Below are 25,915 nucleotides of genomic sequence, written 5' to 3'. Positions count from 1 at the left end.
AATGACTTTCTTGGTAGGCTACTGTTTACTGCACATTTTTTATTTTTTGTTACAAGCCGTGTTTCGTTAAAGCCTGTGTAAAGTTAATTTGTTTCAATGTACCGGTAGGCACCTGCGGCTTATAGACATGTGCGGCTTATTTATGTTCCAATCTTTTTTTAATTTTTTTTATTCAGTGGGTGCGGCTTATATTCAGGTACGCTTAATAGTCCGGAAATTACAGTACTTGTTCTGTTTAAGAATATAGAGAAAAGGCTGGTCGACTTCTAGCTCATCCACTCAAGTGCAAATCTGCCTCACAGCTGATCCCTCAAATTCACAACACCTCGAGTGTTTTAACAGTTAGTCCTTCTGAAATCAATACTACTTTCAAATTTTTATTCTGATTAATGATTTTGACAATTTGGAAACTCCTACCATTACTACAGAGAAGAGAGGAAATTGATCAATCTTTGCAGTTAGAGGAGATTATTAATTCAATAACAGCAATGCAAAGTGAGAAATCGCTGACCTAGATGGCTACCCAATTGAATTCTACAATATGTTTGCTGCTAAACTGTATTTGACAGGGTAGAATGGGAATATTTATTGGTGCAAACTTAATTTCCTGGGTCCGACTGTTGTACTTATCACCCAAGGCATCAGTACTTAGAAAAAAACTGTTCACAGTATTTCCCATTATCAAGGGCCACACGCCAGGGATATCCAATGTGACCTCTGTTATTTGCCCTGGCGATAGAACCCCTTTCCATTGTGCTAAAGGCCACACCCTCAATACATGGTATCTACAGATGGGGACTGGACCACAAAGTTTCCTTGTATGCAGATAACTTGCTTTTATATATCTCAGACCCTGAAGCGTGTGTCCCTGTGGTAGTGGGCCTAATGCGTAGGTTTGGTGTGTTTTCGGGGGTAAAAATTGAATTTCTCAAAAAGTGAATGTTTCCCTATTAATGAACTAGCATTACTAATTCCACGGGATACTATTCCATTTCATATGTCCAAGTCCAGCTTTAAATATTTAGGGGTTCAATATCACCCATACCTTGTCTTCACTCCATTATGGATAACTTTCCTCCCCTAATCAGCAAACTTCAACTGGAATATCAGAGATTGAGTATTCTCCATTTTATTTACTTTACTACTTTTAAAACCCTATCTGAATCATTTGATATAAAGTTGCAGCCAAGTGCAGAAATGTTTTTTTTGGAGTACCAAACAGCAATCATTCGCTGACAAATAGACAGCTGCATGCCATTGCCTTTGCCTCCCCATTAGCCCACAGACAGATGTTATTGGATTGGAAATCTATCAATCCTCCCTTAGCATCAGATCTTGGAGGCTGTTCCTAAAATCAAAAAAATGTAAGTAAACCATTTGAGCGTCAACCAACGTTTTATCTTCCATTCATTGTGAAGAAAATATCACAAACACAATACTGCTCAAAAGTTTGGGGTCTCTTCGAAATGTCCTTGTTTTTTAAAGAAAAGCACATTTTTTGTCCATTAAAATAACATCAAATTGATCAGAAACAGTGTAGACATTGTTAATGTTGTAAATGACTATTGAAACTGTAGCTGGAATATCTTAATAGGCGTACATAGGCCCATTATCAGCAACCATCACTCCTGTGTTCCAATGGCATGTTCTTAGCTAATCCAAGTTTATCATTTAAAAGGCTAATTGATCACTAGAAAATCCTTTTGCAATTATGTTAGCACAGATGAAAACTGTTGTTCTGATTAAAGAAGCAATAAAACTGGCCTTCTTTAGACTAGTTGAGTATCTGGAGCATCAGCATTTGTGGGTTCGATTACAGGCTCAAAATGGCCAGAAACAAATAACTTTCTTCTGAAACTCAGTCTATTCTTGTTCTGAGAAATGAAGGCTATTTCATGCGAGAAATTGCCAAGAAACTGAAGATCTCGTACAACGCTGTGTACTACTACCACCTTCACAGAACAGCGCAAACTGGCCCTAACCAGAATAGAAAGAGTGGGAGGCCCCGGTGCACAACTGAGCAAGAGGGCAAGTACATTAGTGTCTAGTTTGAGAAACAGATGCCTCACAAGTCCTCAACTGGCAGCTTCAATAACCTCTCTGGGCTAGGTGGGACGTTAGCGTCCAACTCTATTCAACAGCCAGTGGAATCGCGTGGCGCGAAATACAAATACCTCAAAAATGCTATAACTTCAATTTCTCAAACATATGACTATTTTACACCATTTTAAAGACAAGACTCTCGTTAATCTAACCACATTGTACGATTTCAAAAAGGCTTTACAGCGAAAGCAAAACATTAGATTATGTCAGGAGTACCCTGCCAAAAATAATCACACAGCCATTTTCAAAGCAAGCATATGTGTCACAAAAACCAAAACCACAGCTAAATGCAGCACTAACCTTTGATGATCTTCATATGATGACACTCCTAGGCCATTATGTTATACAATGCATGCATGTTTTGGTCAATCAAGTTCATATTTATATCATAAACCAGCTTTTTACATTAGCATGTGATGTTCAGAACTAGCATACCCACCGAAAACTTCCGGTGAATTTACTAAATTACTCATGATAAACGCTGACAAAATACATATATTATTTTAAGAATTATAGACACAGAACTCCTTTATGCAAGCGCTATGTCAGATTTTAACCTCTTACATCTAGACGTTCCGCTAGCGGAACACCTGCTCCAATATCCAATGATAGGCGTGGCGCGAATTACAAATTCCTCAAAAATACAAAAACTTCAATTTTTCAAACATATGACTATTTCACAGCATTTTAACCTCTATGGGCTAGGCGGGACGAATTCGTCCCACCTACGTAACAGCCAGTCTAATCCAGCGGCGCGATTTTTGAATCGTTTGAAATACTATTACTTCAATTTCTCAAACATATGACTATTTTACAGCTATTTAAAGACAAGACTCTCGTTTATCTAACCACACTGTCCGATTTCAAAAAGGCTTTACAACGAAAGCAAAACATTAGATGTCAGGAGAGTGCCCAGCCAGAAATAATCAGACACCCATTTTTCAAGCTAGCATATAATGTCACCAAAACCCAAACCACAGCTAAATGCAGCACTAACCTTTTATGATCTTCATCAGATGACACACCTAGTACATTATGTTATACAATACATGCATGTCTGTTCAATCAAGTTCATATTTATATCAAAAAACAGGTTTTTACATTAGCATGTGACGTTCAGAAAAAGCATACTTCCGGGGAATTTACTAACAGTTTGCTAAATTACTCACGATAAACGTTCACAAAAAGCATAACAATTATTTTAAGAATTATAGATACATTACTCCTCTATGCACTCGATATGTCCTTAAGCACATTTTGCAATATTCTAAGTACATAGCCCAGCCATCACGGCTAGCTATTTAGACACCCGGCAAGATTAGCCTTCACCATAATAACATTTCCTATAAGAAAAATGTTCTTACCTTTCCTGTTCTTCGTCAGAATGCACGCCGAGGACTTCTACTTCAATAACAAATGTAGGTTTGGTCCCAAATAATCCATAGTTATATCCAAATAGCGTCTGTTTTGTTCGTGCATTCTAGACACTATACGAATGGTAATCCACGGTCGCGTGCATGGCGCATGGCGTGACAAAAAAAAATCTAAATATTCCATTACCGTACTTCGAAGCATGTCAACCGCTGTTTAAAACCAATTTTTATGCCATTTATCTCGTAGAAAAGCGATAATATTCCGACCGGGAATCTACAATAAACTAAACAGCCGAATTAAAATACTCCACGGGGGCTAATCGCGCACGCGCCTCATTCCATTGTCACCTAATGGGACACTTGGATAAGGTGATAATCTGTTTCAGCCTGAGGCTGCCTCGTCAACCTTCATGATTTTCCAAGGTCCTGAGAGCCTATTGGAGCCCTGGGAATTGTCACGTTACAGCTAAGATCCTTACTCTTCAATAAACAGATGCAAGACGCACGACTCCTTGTCAAACAGGCCACTTCCTGCATGAAACATTGTCAGGTTTTTGCCTGCCATAGGAGTTCTGTTATACTCACAGACACCATTCAAACAGTTTTAGAAACTTTAGGGTGTTTTCTATCCAAACCTGAACAATAATATGCATATTCTAGCTTCTGAGTTGGTGTAGGAGGCAGTTAAAAATGGGCACATATTTTTTCCAAAATTCTCAATACTGCCCCCTAGCCCAAACAGGTTAACCTCTCTAGGCTAGGCGGGACGAATTCGTCCCACCTACGTAACAGCCACATCTATCCTGTGGCGCGATTTTCAAAACCTTAAAAATCCTATTACTTCAATTTCTCAAACATATGACTATTTTACAGCCATTTAAAGATAAGACTCTCGTTAATCTAACCACACTGTCCGATTTCAAAAAGGCTTTACAACGAAAGCAAAACATTAGATTATGTCAGCAGAGTACCAAGCCAGAAATAATCAGACACCCATTTTTCAAGCCAGCATATAATGTCACCAAAACCCAGAAGACAGCTAAATGCAGCACTCACCTTTGATGATCTTCATCAGATGACAACCCTAGGACATTATGTTATACAATACATGCATGTTTTGTTCAATCAAGTTCATATTTATATCAAAAAACAGCTTTTTACATTAGCATGTGACGTTCAGAACTAGCATACCCCCCGCAAACTTCCGGGGAATTCGCTAACATTTTACTAAATTACTCACGATAAACGTTCACAAAAAGCATAACAATTATTTTAAGAATTATAGATACAGACCTCCTCTATGCACTCGATATGTCCGATTTTAAAATAGCTTTTTGGTGAAAGCACATTTTGCAATATTCTAAGTACATAGCCCAGGCATCACGGGCTCGCTATTTAGACACCCGGCAAGTTTAGCACTCACCATAATCATATTTACTATTATAAAAGTTTCATTACCTTTGTTGTCTTCGTCAGAATACACAGCCAGGACTGCTACTTCAATAACAAATGTTCGTTTGGTCCAAAATAATCCATCGTTATATCCGAATAGCGGCGTTTTGTTCGTGCGTCCCAGACACTATCCGAATGGTAAAGAAGGGTCGCGCGCATGGCGCAATTCGTGACAAACAAATTCTAAATATTCCATTACCGTACTTCGAAGCATGTCAACCGCTGTTTAAAATCAATTTTTATGCCATTTTTCTAGTAGAAAAGCGATAATATTCCGACCGGGAATCTCCTTTTCAGCAAACAGAGGGGGAAAAAAAAAAATCACAAAGACGGGGGCGGCCAGGTCACGCGCCTAAGCCCACAGTCCCTTGATCGGCCACTTGAGAAAGGCGATAATGTGTTTCAGCCTGGGGCTGGGATGACGACATTCTGTTTTTTCCCGGGCTCTGAGCGCCCATGGACGACGTAGGAAGTGTCACGTTAGAGCAGAGATCCTTTGTAAAAGATAGAGATGGCAAAGAAGTTCCAGAAATGGTCAGACAGGCCACTTCCTGTAAAGGAATCTCTCAGGTTTTGACCTGCCATTTGAGTTCTGTTATACTCACAGACACCATTCAAACAGTTTTAGAAAGTTTAGGGTGTTTTCTATCCATATATAATAAGTATATGCATATCCTAGTTACTGGGTAGGATTAGTAACCAGATTAAATCGGTTACATTTTTTATCCAGCCGTGAAAATACTGCCCCCTAGCCATAAGAGGTTAAAATAGCTTTTCGGCGAAAGCACATTTTGCAATATTCTGAGTACATAGCTCGGCCATCACAGGCTAGCTAATTTGACACCCACCAAGTTTGGGGCAACCTAAACTCAGAATTACTATAAGAAAAATTGGATTACCTTTGCTGTTCTTCGTCAGAATGCACTCCCAGGACTTCTACTTCAACAACAAATGTTGTTTTGGTTCCAAATAATCCATAGTTATATCCAAATACCTCCATTTTGTTTGTGAGTTCAGGTCACTATCCGAAGGGTAACACGCGAGTGCATTTCGTGACAAAAAAATATTCCGTTACCATACTTAGAAGCATGTCAAACGCCGTTTAAAATCAATGTTTATGCTATTTTTCTCGTAAAATAGCGATAATATTCCAACCGGACAACGTTGTATTCATTCAAAGACTGAAAGAAAAAAATGGAGAAGTCTCGTGAATGCGCATCTCAGTCTCACTGTCCCCAGGCAGGCCACTTACAAACTCTGCTGCTGTACTTTGCCCAGAGACAGTAGACACCCCATTCCACTTTCTGGCGGCTTTAGAGAGCCAATGGAAGCCTTAGAAAATGTCACATAACAGCACAGTATTTTCGATAGAGATGCAACAGAAGGACAACAAATTGTCAGACAGGGCACTTCCTGTATGGAATCTTCTCAGGTTTTGGCCTGCCATTTGAGTTCTGTTATACTCACAGACACCATTCAAACAGTTTTAGAGACTTTAGAGTGTTTTCTATCCAAATCTACTAATTATATGCATATTCTAGTTACTGGGCAGGAGTAGTAACCAGATTAAATCGGGTACGTTTTTTTCCGGCCGTGTCAATACTAACAGGTTAATGGAGGGCATAACTGGACTGTTTGTATCGACCATATTCCCAGTCACCTTGCTGTGGTTAAATGCGGTGGTTCGCGCTTTCAGTTTTGTGTATAGTGCCATCTATCCACAATTTTTGGTTTGGGTAGGTTTTAAATCGTCAGTGGGAACAACATCCCCTATACACTTCCTTATGAACTTGGTCACCGTGTCAGTGTATACATCAATGTTATTCTCACAGAGGCAAGCCAGAACATATCCCAGTCCACGTGATCAAAACAATAGCGTGAGTACTACAGGCAATTGGTTGATATAAATGCTACCAGAGTTTTCTTAGATATACTTTGTTAAAATCCCCAGCTACAATAAATGCGGCCTCAGTATATGCGGTTTCCAGTTTGCACAAAGTCCAGTTTAGTTCCTTGAGGGCCGTCGTGGTAACGGCTTGGGGAAGAATATACAAGGCTGTGACGATAACCGAAGAGAATTCTTTGGGGAGGTAATGCGATCGGCATTTGATTGTGAGGTACTCTAGGTCGGGTGAGCAAAAGGGCTTGAGTTCCTGTATGCTACCACAATCACACCATGCATAGTTAACCTTTTGTGGGTTCCAAATATCTCTAACGGTCACCCCAGTGTGAGTTATTTTATGCACGTGATGTCAAAATGCACTCACTGTTTCAAAATGTGACTGTTACGCAACAGGACAGTTAACACACACTGCCTGCTAATGATCTATAGGCTGTTTTTGTCAATTTCGAATTATTTTCCAACCAGTTTAATTTTCTAACAAAAATTTGAACAGAGAGGTGTTCCGCTTCCTCATTAACTCACAAAGAAGAAGCCCATTTCAGCTGCTGTACGGATGAGTACAGTATATCCTGAGAGCGCCATGATTATGTGAAACAGAGTATGTTACAGTCCCTGATGTCTCTCTGGAAGGAGCTCCTCACCCTGAGCTTGTCTACTTTATTGTCCATGGACTGAACATTAGCAAGTAATAGACTCGGAAGCGTTGGATGGTGTGCACGGCTTGAGTCAGACTACAAGTCCATTCCGAATACCTCTTCTCTACCGGCGGTGTCTTGGAGCAGCCTCGGGGATAAGTTAAATTGCCTTGGGTTTACGAACAAAGGATCCAACTCGGGAAAGTCGTATTTCTGATCGGAATGCTGAGGAGTTACTGCCGCTCTGATATCCAAAAGTTATTTCCGGCTGTATGTAATAATTCAAAAAATGTTCTGGGCTAATAATGTAAGAAATAACTACTAAATATATTCTCCAAAGTTGCTTAGGACCTAAACAGAGCTGCAATTTCTATCGGCACCATCAGTCTACTGAAAACAAACAAAACCAAACAATTATTAACTGAAATTGTATTTACCTGTGGGTCCTGTTTCATCTGGGTGACCAGTTTCTGTAGAAGAAAGAGATACATGTGGGTAGGATAACAAATGCATTCAGGGACATTCTGCATGACTACTTCAGCCTGTGGACAGTGAAAATTATAGGCAAAACATTAAACTGTATTGAACCCAGTGCACCTGTCCCATACCCAAATGTGACAGTAGCAATCATTCAGTCTGAGCAAGCATAAAATTGAATAGCATATACAACACTTTGTATGTTCATCATTATAGTATATGATTATTATAATTTGAATATTTGATTACCGTAAATTCCGGACTATAAGCCGCAACTTTTTTGCCACGCTTTGAACTTCGCGGCTTAAACAATGACGCGGCTAATATATGGATTTTTCCCGCTTTCAAATTTGTGGGTCCTGACAGCGTGGAGCGTTGTCAAAAAATCCACTATCATTAACGGGTTTCGAAAGGCTGGACTGCTACGTGTTGAAGAGAGCTCAGCGGGGGATTTGCCTCCGGATGAAAGGTGACGAGAGCGACAATGAAAACGATCCAATATCGGATGAAGCAATTCTGAGGCTATTCAACTCCGACACCGAAGGAGATGGTTTCAGTGCACAGGAGGAGGAAGATAGTGACCAATGACTTCCTTGGTAGGCTACTGTTTACTGCAAATTTTTTATTTTTTGTTACAAGCCGTGTTTCTTTAAAGCCTATTTATGTTGTTACAAGCCGTGTTTCGTTAAAGCCTGTGTAAAGTTAATTTGTTTCAATGTACTGGTAGGCACCTGCGGCTTATAGACATGTGCGGCTTATTTATGATCAAAATAATATATTTTTTTAAATTCAGTGGGTGCGGCTTATATTCAGGTGCGCTTAATAGTCCGGAAATTACAGTAGGTTATGACTTTATAAAATACTGAAATATGACTTGCATGTAAATTACATACTCGTACATTTTACATACAGTATTTACATTGAACTTTATAAAGACATACTATAGGCCTACAGTATGCCGAGTTAAAAATTGCCTACTCATCCTGAAGATAACTAAAACAAATTGATAAATGAACTAGAGTTGATAAGAGCTGTAATCGACAACAAAGTATAAAAATAACCCTAACACGCTAAAGAACCACATACCTTCATTAACTGGGTGCTAAACGTCTGGTTCCTATTGCTATGAGGTGACGTGGGACATTACTAGGCAGAGGACTTACTAAACTGGCCTTTCAAAGCGCTGTGGCCAGGTCAACTCTATGTGGCTGACCACTCCTCTGGGAGAGTCCTGTTCAATGTGCTGGGAGTGTGGTTATGGGACATTAGGGACTGAGCTCAATTGAAGATACTGGCCTGACCCCACTGGTGCTCAACAGCAAGGAGGCTGAAGACCTGGCCTGCGTAGTGAATAGGGTGTCATTTGGGATGCAGACATTATCTAGCACACTCATGCTTACTGACTAACAAACATGTCATGAAAATGGATGCTTGAAGTTGACACAAATAGTGCATTCTGAAAGTATTCAGACTTAACCATTTCCACATTTTGTTACGTTACAGACTTAAGAAATGAATTAAATTGTTTATTTTTTACCCCTCCATCTTCACACAATACCCCATAATTTTTTTGCACAGGCTGTAAACACTCCAATAGTCTCTCATTCACAATTTGACAAGGACTTGATATTGCCTCGAATTTCACAGCGGCATCCCCTTTATGGCCGCAATGCACCCTAAAGAAATCCATGCCTTTTGCGGCCCGGACTACTTCGTTGTGCCCTTCTCCCCATGTGTGCTCAATCTGAAGCGTCTCTCACTCACATTGCTCTCAGTCACGTGATCGGGTCTTTCTCACAGGCTACATTAACCTGTTATGGCTAGGGGGCAGTATTTTCACGGCCGGATAAAAAACGTACCCGATTTAATCTGATTATTACTCCTGCCCAGAAACTAGAATATGCATATAATTATTAGCTTTGGATAGAAAACACTCCAAAGTTTCTAAAACTGTTTGAATGGTGTCTGTGAGTATAACAGAACTCATTTGGCAGGCCAAAACCTGAGAAGATTCCACACAGGAAGTGCCCTCTCTGACCATTTCTTGGCCTTCTACACTCCCTTTATTAAAAAGTGAGGATCTCTGCTGTAACGTGACACTTCCTACGGCTCCCATAGGCTCTCAGAAGGCAGCAAACCGCTGAATGATGCCTTTGCAGGGCCTGGCTGAAAAACAGTAGCGCATTTGGTAAGTGGTCGATCAGAGAACAATGAGACTGGAGGCGCGTGCACGAGGCGACACCATGTTTTTATTTTTTCGTCTTTGAATGAAAACAACGACTCCCGGTTGGAATATTATCGCTTTTTTACGAGAAAATTCGCATAAAAATTGATTTTAAACAGCGTTTGACATGCTTCGAAGTACGGTAATGGAATATTTTGACATTTTTTGTCACGAAATGCGTCGGGCGTGTAACCCTTCGTCACCCTTCGGATAGTGTCTTGAACGCACAACAAAACGCCACTGTTTGGATATAACTATGGATTATTTGGAACCAAACCAACATTTGTTATTGAAGTAGAAGTCCCGGGAGTACATTCTGACGAAGAACAGCAAAGGTAATCCAATTTTTCTTATAGTAAATCGGAGTTTGGTGAGGGTCAAACTTGGTGGGTGTCAAAATAGCTAGCCTGTGATGGCGAGTTATCTACTCAGAATATTGCAAAATGTGCTTTCACCGAAAAGCTATTTTAAAATCGGACAATTCTGAGTTTAGGTGACCCCGAAGTTGGTGGATGTCAAAATAGCTAGCCGTGATGGCCGAGCTATGTACTCAGAATATTGTAAAATGTGCATAGCGATTGCATAAAGGAGTTCTGTATCTATAATTCTTAAAATAATTGTTATGCTTTTTGTGAACGTTTATCGTGAGTAATTTAGTAAATTCACCGGCAGTGTTCAGTCACATGCTAGTCACATGCTAATGTAAAAAGCTGTTTTTTGATAGAAATATGAACTTGATTGAACAAAACATGCATGTATTGTATAACATAATGTCCTAGGGTTGTCATCTGATGAAGATCATCAAAGGTTAGTGCTACATTTAGCTGTGGTTTGGGTTTATGTGACATTATATGCTAGCTTGAAAAATGGGTGTCTGATTATTTCTGGCTGGGTACTCTGCTGACATAATCTAATGTTTTACTTTCGTTGTAAAGCCTTTTTGAAATCGGACAGTGTGTTTAGATTAACGAGAGTCTTATCTTTAAAATGGTGTAAAATAGTCATATGTTTGAAAAATTGAAGGTTTTGCATTTCTAAGGTATTTGAATAAGGCGCCACGGGATTACACTGGCTGTTGAGTAGGTGGGACGATTTGCAAGCGTCCCACCTAGCCCATAGAGGTTAACAAACCTCGAAACGAGCTTCAATGCCATACAACCCTCCTTCCGTGGCCTCCAACTGCTCTTAAATGCTAGAAAAACTACATGCATGCTCTTCAACCGATCGCTACCAGCACCTGCCCGCCCGCCTAGCATCACTACTCTGGATGGTTCTGACTTGAATATGAGGACAACTATAAATACCTAGGTGTCTGGCTAGACTGTAAACTCTCCTTCCAGACTCATATTAAGCATCTCCAATCCAAAATTAAATCTAGAATCGGCTTCCTATTTCGCAATAAAGCATCCTTCACTCATGCTGCCAAACATACCCTCGTAAAAACGGACTATCCTGCCGATCCTTAACTTCGGCGATGTCATTTACAAAATAGTCTCCAACACTCTACTCAGTAAATTGAGTGCAGTCTATCACAGTGCAATCCGTTTTGTCACCAAAGCCCCATATACTACCCACCATTGCGACCTGTATGCTCTCGTTGGCTGGTCCTCGCTACATATGCGTCGCCAAACCCACTGGCTGAAGGTCATCTATTAGTCTTTGCTAGGTAAAGCTCCACCTCATCTCAGCTCACTGGTCACCATAGCAACACCCACCCGTAGCACACGCTCCAGCAGGTATATTTCACTGGTCATCCCCAAAGCCAGCACCTCCTTTGGCCGTCTTTCCTTCCAGTTCTCTGCTACTAATGACCGAAACGAATTGCAAAAAAAAAAAGAAAATCATTGAAGTTGGAGACTTATATCTCCCTCACATCTATCACTCCAGTGTTAATTGCTAAATTGTAATTACTTCGCCACTACGGCCTATTTATTGCCTTACCTCATTTGCACACACTGTATAAAGATTTTCTATTGTGTTATTGACTGTACGTTTGTTTATCCCATGTGAGACTCTGTTGTTTTTGTCGCACTGCTTTGCTTTATCTTGGCCAGGTTGCAGTTGTAAATGAGAACTTGTTCTCAACTAGCCTACCTGGTTAAATAAAGGTGAAATAAAAAATAAATTAAATAAATAAATAAAAACAGGGATGAGGTGAGTGCCTTGGCGGAGTGGTGCCAGGAAAATAACCTCACCCTCAACGTCAACAAAACAAAGGAGCTGATCGTGGACTACAGGACACAGCAGAGAGAGCATGCCCCCATCCACATCGACCGGCTGCAGTGAAGAGGGTAAGAAGCTTCAAGTTCCTCTGCGTGCACGTCACTGAAGACCTGAAATTCACACTAACAGCATGGTGAAGAGGGCGCAACAGCGCCTCTAACCTAAAGAGGCTGAAGAAATTTGGCTTGGCCCATAAGACTCTCACAAACTTCTAAAGATGCACCATAATGTAGCTGTTCTTGTCTATTGATGTTCTGTATTGTGTCATGTTTCATGTGGACCCCAGGAAGAGTAGCTGCTGCTTTTGCAACAGCTAATGGGGATCCTAATAAAATACCAAAATAATTGAGCATCCTGTCAGGCTGCATCACCGCCTGGTACAGCAATTGCATGGTCCGCAACTGCAGGGTTCTTTAGAGGGTGGTGCCGTCAGCCCAACGCACCATCGGGGGCACACTGCCTGCCTTCCAGGACATCTACAGCACCCGGTGTCACAGTAAGGTCAAGAAGCTCATCAAGGACTGTTCACCCCACTATCATCTAGAAGGCGAGGACATTACATAAACAGCTTCTATCCCTAGGCCATCAGACTATTAAACAGCCAAAACTAGACGGCCTCCGCCCAGTACCCAACTCTGTCCGTTAGTCACTGTCACTAGCCAGCTACTCAGGGACAGTTGCCCTACATACATAGTCATTGAACACTGGTCACTTTAATAATGTTTACTTATCTAGTGCTGTACACCATTTTTAGTATTTAATAATGTTTCATCATTCTGTGCTTGTTGGACATTTACTGCATTGATTGATAGGAAAATACGCATTTCTCTGCACCTGCCATACCATCTGCTAAACTGTGTAAGCGGCCAATACATTTTCACTTTATTTGATAGGACTCTTAATAATAGCAGTGATTCAACTTGACAGTTAGCCCTGTTGATTAGAGTACTTTGTCATCATTTGCAGGCCTAACAAAGTGCCTGAACACTGAGCTGATGAACAAGAGAAAACCTTGTTTTTTCCCCCTCCTACCTGATGGACTTGTATTTCCACTTTCAAGGCCTCCTGTAATGTTTGTAATTCCATCATTGAGCCAGTCAGTGTGCCAGTCAGTCCGGGGGAACGTTCAGCCTGTGTACAGAGACAGAAGGAGAATGCTAAAAACATCAAAAAACAGCACCTTTAACCTGTTTGGGCTAGGGGGCAGTATTGAGAATTTTGGAAAAAATATGTGCCCATTTTTAACTGCCTCCTACACCAACTCAGAAGCTAGAATATGCATATTATTGTTCAGGTTTGGATAGAAAACACCCTAAAGTTTCTAAAACTGTTTGAATGGTGTCTGTGAGTATAACAGAACTCCTATGGCAGGCAAAAACCTGACAAGGTTTCATGCAGGAAGTGGCCTGTCTGACAAGGAGTCGTGCGTCTTGCATCTGTTTATTGAAGAGTAAGGATCTTAGCTGTAACGTGACAATTCCCAGGGCTCCAATAGGCTCTCAGAACCCGGGAAAAACCTGAACGATGACGAGGCAGCCTCTGGCTGAAACAGATTATCGCCTTATCCAAGTGGCCGATCAGAGGACCATTGAATGAGGCGCGTGCACGATTCGCCCCCGTGGAGAAATTTCATTCGGCTGTTTAGCTTATTGCAGATTCCCAGTCGGAATATTATCGCTTTTCTACGAGATAAATGGCATAAAAATTGGTTTTAAACAGCGGTTGACATGCTTCGAAGTACGGTAATGGAATATTTAGACATTTTTTGTCACGCCATGCGCACGACCGTTATTTACCATTCGTATAGTGTCTAGAACGCACGAACAAAACAGAGGATATTTGGATATAACGATGGATTATTTGGGACCAAACCTACATTTGTTATTGAAGTAAAAGTCCTGGGAGTGCATTCTGACGAAGAACAGGAAAGGTAAGAACATTTTTCTTATAGGAAATAGGATTTTGGTGAAGGCTAATCTCGCCGGGTGTCTAAATAGCTAGCCGTGATGGCTGGGCTATGTACTTAGAATATTGCAAAATGTGCTTCATCCGAAAAGCTATTTTAAAATCGGACATATCGAGTGCATAGAGGAGCAATGTATCTATAATTCTTAAAATAATTGTTATGCTTTTTGTGAACGTTTATCGTGAGTAATTTAGCAAACTGTTAGTAAATTCCCCGGAAGTTTGCGGGGGTATGCTTTTTCTGAACGTCACAAGCTAATGTAAAAAGCTGTTTTTTGATATAAATATGAACTTGATTGAACAGACATGCATGTATTGTATAACATAATGTCCTAGGTGTGTCATCTGATGAAGATCATAAAAGGTTAGTGCTGCATTTAGCTGTGGTTTGGGTTTTTGTGACATTATATGCTAGCTTGAAAAATGGGTGTCTGATTATTTCTGGCTGGGCACTCTCCTGACATAATCTAATGTTTTGCTTTCGTTGTAAAGCCTTTTTGAAATCGGACAGTGTGGTTAGATTAAGGAGAGTCTTGTCTTTAAATAGCTGTAAAATAGTCACATGTTTGAGAAATTGAAGTAATAGTATTTCAAACGATTCAAAAATCGCGCCACTGAATTCAGGTGGCTGTTACGTAGGTGGGACGAATTCGTCCCGCCTTGCCCATAGAGGTTAATTCTCACAGTTGAATCAGCGGTTTCAAGCTTGCAGTCATCGCAACCAGAGAAGATTCAACATTTCCAAAGCTCTGTCACACAATCCATGAGGGAAAACATTTTAATGGCAATATGCAGAGTTCAAACAATTACACTGTCCCCATCTGACTCGGAACAAAATACTCTGGAGGTGATAATCATGGCTTGGGTTTAATAGTCTAGTCTGCATGTTAAAGAATCATGTCCATTGAATACAGTACATTACATAAGTCCTGAAGGGAATACAGTGCAATCGGAAAGTATTCAGACCACTTCCCTTTTTCCACTTTATTACATTACAGCCTTATAAAATGTATTAAATTAATTATTTTCCTCAATCTACACACAATACCCCATAATGGCAAAGCAAAAACTGGTTTTACATTTTTTGTAAATGTATTAAAAAAAATTTTACATAACTATTCAGACCCTTTGCCATGAGACTCAAAATTGAGATCAGGTGCATCCTGTTTCCAATGATCATCGTTGAGATGCATCTACAACTTCATTGGCATCCACCTGGGGTAAATTCAATTGATTGGACATGATTTGGAAAGACAGACACCTGTCTATATAAGGCCCCACAGTTGACAGTGCATGTCAGAGCAAAAACCAAGCCATGAGGTCGAAGGAATTGTCCATAGAGCTCTGAGACAGGATTGTGTCGAGGCACAGATCTGGGTAAGGGTACCAAAACATTTCTGCAGTATTGAAGGTTCCCAAAATCACAGTGGCTGCCATTCTTAAATGGAAGAAGTTTTGAACCATCAAGACTCGTCGTAGAGCGGGCCACCTGGCCAAACTGAGCTATCTAGGGGAGAAGGGCCTTGGTCAGGGAGGTGACCAAGAACCCGATGGTCACTTTGACAGAGCTCCAGAGTTCCTCTGTGGAGATGGGACAACCTTCCAGAATAACAACCATCTCTGCAGCACTCCACCAAATCAGGCATTTATGGTAGAGCGGCCAGACTGAAGCCACTCCTCAGTAAAAGGTACGACATCCCGCTTGGAGTTTGCCAAAAGGCACCTAAAGGACTCTGACCATGAGAAACAAGAAAAGGTTTTATAAAACCAAGATTGATCTCTTTGGCATGAATGCCAAGCATCATGTCTAGAGGAAACCTGGCACCCTACCTACAGTGAAGCATGGTGGCAGCATCATGCTGTGGGGATGTTTTTCAGCAGCAGGGACTGGTAGACTAGTCAAGATTGAGGCAAAGATGAAAGGAGCAAAGTACAGTGTCATGACTCTCCTGGTCAAGGATCAAAGGCCTCAGATCAGCTTGGTAAATAGCTTACGACCAGACCCTCTTAACCACAGAAGAGGTTTTGACACCTTAAAAGGACTCGCTAAGAATTAACATATCAGACCAGCAGACAGACAGCGTGAGCTGAATGTTACGAATGGTTGAAACTAAGACTCAACACGAGGTGAGAAGATAACCTCACCTATCAGACCAGAAAAGTGTGGAGCGTTGGCCACACGTTGAAATGGTTAGAAACTCTGGAACTCTCAACACGAGTGAAGATAAAGACTAAACCAGAACATTTGACAGTCTGCAGCTGTGCATGTAAAGGGTTCTAGAACTGAACTGTCTACCCGAGAAAGGAAGGAGACGAGCCCATCTCAGACAATCATTGGTGCATCTGAAGAAATATCCACTACAAGCCGGAACAACTAAGGACATTATGACCTCTGGTGGACAACAAGAGCCTTACATCCATCGAGCAACTTCCCATATAAGGATCGATTGGTTTCAGAGAGACGAAGGACAAAGACATCTACACGTAAATACATTACATTCCTTACCCCAAACAGGCGGTGGTTTGTGAGCAAAGTATTATTATTTTGAGGGTAGTTTCCAAATGTATGATACATTTGACTCTCCATCTCTTATCTACCCCTCCCTCTCCATATGTGTAACAAGCCGTCATAACTTTTCAGCACTAGGGACTTATATATCATGTAAGTGTGTGTGTGTATTCTGTGTTATTATTTAGTTAATAAATAATTAAATCAAATTGGTGTAGTACTGAATGATCAGAAAAGGCTGGGGTTCTTCTGGATTCAAGTGGTCTGCGACGTTCAAAATGAGACCGATATGAGGTAATGATTAATAGGTGACTGTTGTTGATGAAAGAGATATCTATAGAGTTTAATTCGGGAGATGGTAACTCATAAAAATCTTTTTTTTTTTTACTTTCCTTTGGTGCCCCAAATGTGTTACATGATTAATTTAAATCGAGTAACAATTAAACATAGTTGATTCGATAACAGTCATCACGTTAACCTGTTAGGGCTAGGGGGCAGCATTGACACGGCTGGATAAAAAACATACCCGATTTAATCTGGTTACCACTCCTACTCAGTAACTAGAATATGCATATACTTATTACATATGGATAGAAAACACCCTAAATTTTCTAAAACTGTTTGAATGGTGTCTGTGAGTATAACAGAACTCAAATGGCAGGTCAAAACCTGAGAGATTCCTTTACAGGAAGTGGCCTGTCTGACCATTTCTGGAACTTCTTTGCCATCTCTATCATTTACTAAGGATCTCTGCTCTAACGTGACACTTCCCACGTCGTCCATAGGCTCTCAGAGCCCGGGAAAAAAGAGAATGTCGTCATTCCAGCCCCAGGCTGAAACACATTATCGCCTTTCTCAAGTGGCCCATCAAGAGACACTAGCTTATGCGCGTGACCCCGACCGCCCCCGCCTTTGGGATTTTTTCCTCTGTTTGCCGAAAAGGAGATTCCCTGTCGGAATATTATCGCTTTTCTACGAGAAAAATGACGTAAAAATTGATTTTAAACAGCGGTTGACATGCTTCGACGTACGGCAATGGAATACTTTGAATTTTATTGTCAGGAATTGCGCCAAGCGCGCGACACTTCTTTACTATTTCGGATAGTGTCTGGAACGCATACGAACAAAACGCCGCTATTCGGATATAACGATGGATTATTTTGGACCAAACCAACATTTGTTATTGAAGTAGACGTCCTGGGTGTGCATTCTGACGAAGACAACAAAAGGTAATGACATTTTTATAATAGTAAATATGATTATGGTGAGTGCTAAACTTGCCGGGTGTCTAAATAGCGAGCCCGTGATGCCTGGGCTATGTACTTAGAATATTGCAAAATGTGCTTTCACCAAAAAGCTATTTTAAAATCGGACATATCGAGTGCATAGAGGAGGTCTGTATCTATAATTCTTAAAATAATTGTTATGCTTTTTGTGAACGTTTATCGTGAGTAATTTAGTAAAATGTTAGCGAATTCCCCGTAAGTTTGCGGGGGGTATGCTAGTTCTGAACGTCACATGCTAATGTAAAAAGCTGGTTTTTGATATAAATATGAACTTGATTGAACAAAACATGCATGTATTGTATAACATAATGTCCTAGGGTTGTCATCTGATGAAGATCATCAAAGGTGAGTGCTGCATTTAGCTGTCTTCTGGGTTTTGGTGACATTATATGCTGGCTTGAAAAATGGGTGTCTGATTATTTCTGGCTTGGTACTCTGCTGACATAATCTAATGTTTTGCTTTCGTTGTAAAGCCTTTTTGAAATCGGACAGTGTGGTTAGATTAACGAGAGTCTTATCTTTAAATGGCTGTAAAATAGTCATATGTTTGAGAAATTGAAGTAATAGGATTTTGAAGATTTTGAAAATCGCGCCACAGGCTGGCAGTGGCTGTTACGTAGGTGGGACGAATTCGTCCCGCCGGTCCCATAGAGGTTAATGATAGCCACGACAACAGAGATCCTTGATGAAAACTTGCTCAGAGTGCTAAGGACCTCAGACTGGGGCGAAGGTTCACCTTCCAACAGGACAACAACCCTAAGCACACAGCCAAGACAACGCAGGAGTGGCTTCGAGACAAGTCTCTGAATATCCTTGAGGTGCCCAGCCAGAGCCCAGACTTGAACACGATCGAATATGTCTGGAGAGACCTGAAAATAGCTGTGCAGCGACGCCCCCATCCAACCTGACAGAGCTTGAGAGGATCTGCAGAGAAGAAAGGGAGAAACTCCCCAAATACAGGTGTGTCAAACTTGTAGCGTCATACCCAAGAAGACTTGAGGCTGTAATCACTGCCAAAGGTGCTTCAACAAAGTACTGAGTAAAGGGTCTGAATACTTACGTAAATGTGATACTTTTTTTTATACATTTGCAAAAATATCTAAAAACCTGTTTTTGCTTCGTCATTATGGAGTATAGTGTTTGTAGATTGATGAGGGGGGAAAAAATGGTAATCCATTTTAGAATAAGGCTGTAACATAACAAAATGTGGGTCTGAATACTTTCCGAATGCATTGTACATCCTGGCAAAAAAAGCAAAGTTAGGAGTCAAACGACCTGAAAAAAAAAAAACAGCTATTCACTTTTTGTTGGAGTCTTTTAGGATATTTATCAACATAGCCTTGGACGTACAAAAGGCTGAATGTTGTAACCTTGTGAATAGTAAAAATAGTGAAGAAATGTGATAATTAACTCCCACTCTTACCTTCACACCGTCTCCAGGTTGAATACCATCCAATTGAAGCATTAAAAGAGCCGCTGTACGCAAAACAGAAAACACAGTAACTGACCTTTACTCCAACAGCAAAGAAACAATTCACCTTTCAGTAACAAAACTAAAAATAAGTTATTTCTATTAGGGATCACACATCGACAAAAATGTTTCGAAACATAAAAAAAAAATAAGCCTTAACCTCTTGACGGTCGCCTAGGATAGGGGGCGCTACAGCGATTTTTGAAAAAAATGTGCCCATTTTAAACGGCCTCCTACTCAAACTCAGAAGCTAGGATATGCATATAATTAATACTTGTGGATAGAAAACACCCTAAAGTTTCTAAAACTGTTTGAATGGTGTCTGTGAGTATAACAGAACTCATATGGCAGTCAAAACACCGAGACCGATCGTAACAGGATGTGGAATTCTGAATTGGACTCAACTTCAGCACCTTGCCTATAAATCACACCGTGAGCAATGGTTCATTGAGCACTTCCTATTGCTTCCACTAGATGTCCCCAGTCTTTACAAAGTGGTTTGAGTCTCCTACTGTGAAAACTGCCTGAATGAGACGCTGTGGAAAGTGGTCACATGAGGAGGGCCATCACCATTATGACGCCGGTGCCCCTGGCTACCCTCCCCTTTCGAAACGTTTTGAAACAATGCAATCGTCCCCCTTGAATCTTATTGGAGCTCTGGTTGAAAAAGGCCCTAAAGATATATGTTATACAACGTTTGACATGTTTGAACGAACCTAAATTTTTAAAAAAAAATGCATTTTGTTGAGAGAGAAGTCCCGCAGCCGACGGAAGTTTTGGAGCAGCCTTCAGAACGCGCTAACAAGAACAAGCTATTGGGACGTAAAGGATTAACTTTTTCGAACGAAAATACATTTGTTGTGGACCTGGGATTCCTGGAAATGCTTTCTGATAAAGATAATCAAAGGTAAGGGATTATTGACAATAGTATACAAGAGTAGATTTGATATGCGATTGTTCCAAGATGGCGCTGACCTGTAACGGTAGCCTATTTCTCTGAGTATCGCATCCCCTTTTATCGCAAAGTGTGATTACCCAGTAAAGTTATTTTTAAATCTGACATTACAGGTGCTTTCAAGAGATATTCATCTATAAATCTTAGAATAACAATATTACATTTTAAAAATGTTTTCGAATAGTAATTTAGTAAATTGTAGCGCTGTTTCACCGGATGCATTTGAGGGAAAATAGTTAGTCAACGTCACTCGCCGATGTAAAATGCTGTTTTTATATATAAATATGACCTTTATCGAACAAAAGAATGCATGTATTGTGTAACATGATGTCCTAGGTGTGTCATCTGATGAAGATTGTCAAAGGTTAGTGCTGCATTTAGCTGTTTTTTGGTTATTTGTGATGCATGTGGTTGGTCGGAAAATGGCTATGTGGCTACTTTACGATATACTCCTCTAACAATCTAATGTTTTGCTTTTGCTGTAAAGCCCTTTTGAAATCGGACAACGTGGTTCGATTCAGGAGAGGTGTATCTATAAAACGATATAACATAGTCCTATATTTGAAAAAATATATATATATATTACATTTTGTTAGGCGATAGGATTTTTCGCTGGATGTCGAGCCCGACCAGGGGTTAAGTCGAAGAAGTCCCTCCCGTGTTGCAGTCCATTTTCCCCCGTTTGGTGCCTAATGAACATGACCCTGATAAAGAGGGTCGCCTATGGGCTTCTCAAAAGACCGTCCTCCGTCCCCTCTTCTCTGTGACCCGGAAACCGATAAGCGGTCGAGAAGGAGCATGTAAATTCGTTAGAAGGCAAACGTAAGTGTCCTCCCCTCCTTGATAGCCACCTTTCATCAAGGATACTCACGCGTATCCTATCGTGGAAGAGTTTTGAAATCTGCCACACCCCCTTTGAGTCAGCTTTTGTTTTGTCAGAGGAGAAAAACATACACGTTTAAAAACAATATGCCATTTGTTTTAATCGATAAAATGTCTTGCACAACTAACTTCATTTGTTTTTATCACTTTACACATTTATTTAGGGATCCACCCCTGTAAAACGTAGTTTACCAAACGACGCGTGAACGGAGAAGGACCGGCTCATTTCAGGCAAGCGCATTTCCATCCACGTTCACTTTCCTCGATTCACTTTGACCATTTTCAATAGGAGGCGCGAGAGGACGAAGGATAGAGGACGCAGGAGGTGAGAAAATCTGATACATGGCATATGACTTGTGTTCACTGCTACTCTGACCCTAATTCCAACTGCCCACCTGACAGATCTAAAGGGACTGTAATCAGGCTTGGGCGGTATCCAGATTGTCAGACATTCATACCGACCTTGTGCCGTCCCGGGATTTTTGGTAATACCGGAAGACGCTGATTTTGGAAGACGCTAACCAGCTAGATAACTACTAAGTTAGCAAACCAAATGCACAACTGCAGAGCATTTAGCACATTATAGACAGTTATCCTAAAACCTGTTGGGGCTAGGGGGCAGTATTGAGAATTTTGAAAAAAATATGTGCCCATTTTTAACTGCCTCCTACACCAAGTCAGAAGCTAGAATATGCATATTATTGTTCAGGTTTGGATAGAAAAAAACTCTGAATTTTCTAAAACTGTTTGAATGGTGTCTGTAAGTATAACAGAACTCATATGGCAGTCAAAACCCTGAGACAAATTCTGACAGGAAGTGGATACCTGATGTGTTGAATTACCTTTAAGCCTATGCCATTGAAACACACAGGGGCTTATTAATTGTTGAGCACTTCCTATGGCTTCCACTAGATGTCACCAGTCTTTACAAAGTGTTTTGAGTCTTATACTGTGAGAACTGAACGAACAAGAGCCTTGGAACGGTGGTGGCCGATTAGACTCTGGCGCGCGAGTTCATGTTGGGTACTCTCGTTCCGATACGTTTTAAAAGAGAATGCAATCGTCCGCCTTGAATATTATTCATGTTCTGGTTAAAAAAGGCACTAATGATTTATGCTATACAACGTTTGACATGTTTGAACGAACGTAAATATTTTTTTCCCCCTCGTTCATGACGAGAAGTCCGGCGGGCATAGATCATGTGCTAACAACACAGAGCTTTTTGGACATAAATTATGAGCTTTTTCGAACAAAACTACATTTGTTATGGACCTGGGATTCCTGGAAGTGACATCTGATGAAGGGAATCAAAGGTAATGGATTATTTACATAGTATTTTCGATTTTAGATCTCTCCAACATGGCGGTTAGTCTGTATCGCAAAGCGTATTTTTCTGGGCGCAGTGCTCAGATTATTGCAAAGTGTGATTTCCCAGTAAGGTTATTTTTAAATCTGGCAATCCGGTTGCGTTCAAGAGATGTAAATCTATAATTCTTTGAATGACAATATAATATTTTACCAATGTTTTCGAATAGTAATTATTTAATTTGTCGTGCTGATTGACTGGCGGTTATTGGAGGGAAACGATTTCCTCAACATCAACGCCATAGTAAAACGCTGTTTTTGGATATAAATATGAACTTGATAGAACAAAAAATGCATGTATTGTCTAACATAATGTCCTAGGAGTGTCATCTGATGGAGATTGTCAAAGGTTAGTGCATAATTTTAGCTGGTTTTCTGCTTTTGGTGACGCCTGTCTTTGAATTGACAAAACATTACACGCAGCTATTGTCAATGTACTCTCCTAACATAATCTAACTTTATGCTTTCACCGTAAAGCCTTTTTGAAATCGGACAACGTGGTTAGATTAAGGAGATGTTTATCTTTCAAAGGGTGTAAGATAGTTGTATGTTTCAGAAATTTTAATTATGACTTTAATTGTTTTCAAATTTGGCGCTCTTGATATTTCACCTGTTGTTGATAGGGTGTACCAGGGGTGGGACGCTTGCGTCCCACATAGCCCATAGAGGTTAATAGTATAAGATACACTACATGACCAAAAGTATGCGGACATCTGCTCGTCAAACATCTCATTCCAAAATCATGGGCATTAATATGGAGTTGTTCCCCCCCCCCCACACTACAGCACCCGGCGGTCCCATTCTGCGAGCTTGTGTGTCTTACTACTTCGCGGCTGAGCCGTTGTTTCCCCTGGACGTTTCCACTTCACAACAACAACACTTACAGTTGACCGGGGCAGCTCCAGCAGGGCATACATTTTACAAACTGACTTGTTGGAAAGGTGGCATCTTATGACAGTGCCACGTTGAAAGTCACTGAGCTCTTCAGTAAGGCCATTCTACTGTCAATGTTTGTCTATGGAGATTGCATGGCTGTATGCTCGATTTTATACGACAGGTGTGGCTGAAATAGCCAAATCCACTAATTTCAAGGAGTGAAAAACATACACTATTTATAAAAAGTATCTAGCTGGCAAATATTTAGTTGCGCATTCCATACTGTAATTAGATTGCCTGTCGAATGCAGCACAACAGTCAGTGACTCACAAGGCTCTGGTCTCTCCTTGTTTGTGTGCTTGTAAACAAACGCCATGTGAGAGAGGGAAATGATGTGAGGGATGAAATGATGTGTGAGGGATGAAATGATGAATGTGATCTGCTTTATCTCCTAACATATTGCACATGTTTAACTGCAGGTATTTACTTAACCTCTCTGGGCTAGGTGGCACCAAATCGTCCCACCTACGTAACAGCCAGTGCAATCCCGTGGCGCATTATTCAAAAACCTTAGAAATGCAAAACCTTCAATTTCTCAAACATATGACTATTTTACACCATTTTAAAGATAAGACTCTCGTTAATCTAACCACACTGTCCGATTTCAAAAAGGCTTTACAACGAAAGCAAAACATTAGATTATGTCAGCAGAGTACCCAGCCAGAAATAATCAGACACCCATTTTTCAAGCTAGCATATAATGTCACATAAACCCAAACCACAGCTAAATGTAGCACTAACCTTTGATGATGTTCATCAGATGACAACCCTAGGACATTATGTTATACAATACATGCATGTTTTGTTCAATCAAGTTCATATTTATATCAAAAAACAGCTTTTTACATTAGCATGTGACTAGCATGTGACTAGCATTCCCACCGAACACTGCCGGTGAATTACTAAATTAATAAATTACTCACGATAAACGTTCACAAAAAGCATAACAATTATTTTAAGAATTATAGATACAGAACTCCTCTATGCACTCGATATGTCTGATTTTAAAATAGCTTTTCGGTGAAAGCACATTTTGCAAAATTCTCAGTAGATAGCCCGGCATCACAGGGCTAGCTATTTAGACACCCAGCAAGTTTAGCACTCATCAAAGTCAGATTTACTATAAGAAAAAAGTTATTGCCTTTGCTGTCTTCGTCAGAATGCACTCCCAGGACTTCTACTTCAATAATAAATGTTGGTTTGGTCCAAAATAATCCACTGTTATATCCAAACAGCGGCGTTTTGTTCGTGCGTTCAAGACACTATCCGAAAGGGTAAATAAGGGTTACGAGCATGGCGCAATTCGTGACAAAAAAATTCTAAATATTCCATTACCGTACTTCGAAGCATGTCAACCGCTGTTTAAAATCCATTTTTATGCCATTTTTCTCGTAAAAAAGCGATAATATTCCGACCGGGAATCTGCATTTAGGTAAACAGAAGAAAAAAAATAAAGCATTCGGTCGACTCGGGCACGCGCCTAAGCCCACAGTACTCTGAGCGGCCACTTGCCAAACGCGATAAAGTGTTTCAGCCAGAGCCTGCCTCGATATCGTTCAGCTTTTTCCCGGGCTCTGAGAGCCTATGGGAGCCGTAGGAAGTGTCACGTTAGAGCAAAGATCCTAAATCTTCAATAAAAACAGCCTAGATGAAACACATCTTGTCAGACATTCCATGCAGGAAGTGGCCTCTTCTCAGGTTTTGGCCTGCCATATGAGTTCTGTTATACTCACAGACACCATTCAAACAGTTTTAGAAACTTTAGGGTGTTTTCTATCCAAAGCCAATAATGATATGCATATTCTAGTTACTGGGCAGGAGTAGTAACCAGATTAAATCGGGTACGTTTTTTATCCGGCTGTGTCAATACTGCCCCCTAGCCCTAACAGGTTAAAAAGTAGCTACCAAAATTAAAAACTTCAAAGAAATAGTTATCAGAATTCTGTGTTAATGCAACCCGATACCGTTAACTGGGTTATTTGGAAATAGCCACAAGATGGTTAATCAATACCGTTGGAACTATTTCTTTGAAGTTTTTATTTTATAAACTTTGAATATTTGTAGCTACTTTCTAAGTGAATACTTGCAGTCAACTTGTGCAATACGTTAGGAGAGAAAGCAGATTGTGTTCCTCATTTCACCGGTCACATAGACAA

The 25,915-nt window shown here is 40.5% G+C and overlaps 1 protein-coding gene across 1 annotated transcript in view; it reads right to left on the bottom strand.

Annotated features, from left to right (window-relative positions):
- Window positions 1-25,915, bottom strand: part of pf21a (PHD finger protein 21A) — a 62,158-nt gene that overhangs the window by 24,249 nt on the left and 11,994 nt on the right. Inside the window, 3 exon segments of the mRNA NM_001140956.2 lie at window positions 7,904-7,936; window positions 13,423-13,521; window positions 19,574-19,626. Of these exon segments, the coding sequence (NP_001134428.1) occupies window positions 7,904-7,936; window positions 13,423-13,521; window positions 19,574-19,615 (174 nt within the window). The 5' untranslated portion in view covers window positions 19,616-19,626.

The sequence above is a fragment of the Salmo salar genome, chromosome ssa16, assembly GCF_905237065.1.
Source record: "Salmo salar chromosome ssa16, Ssal_v3.1, whole genome shotgun sequence".
In the NCBI taxonomy this organism is placed as follows: domain Eukaryota; kingdom Metazoa; phylum Chordata; class Actinopteri; order Salmoniformes; family Salmonidae; genus Salmo; species Salmo salar.
The sequence above is the reverse complement of the archived record's forward strand: the minus strand, read 5'-3'. Positions and strand labels throughout refer to the sequence as shown.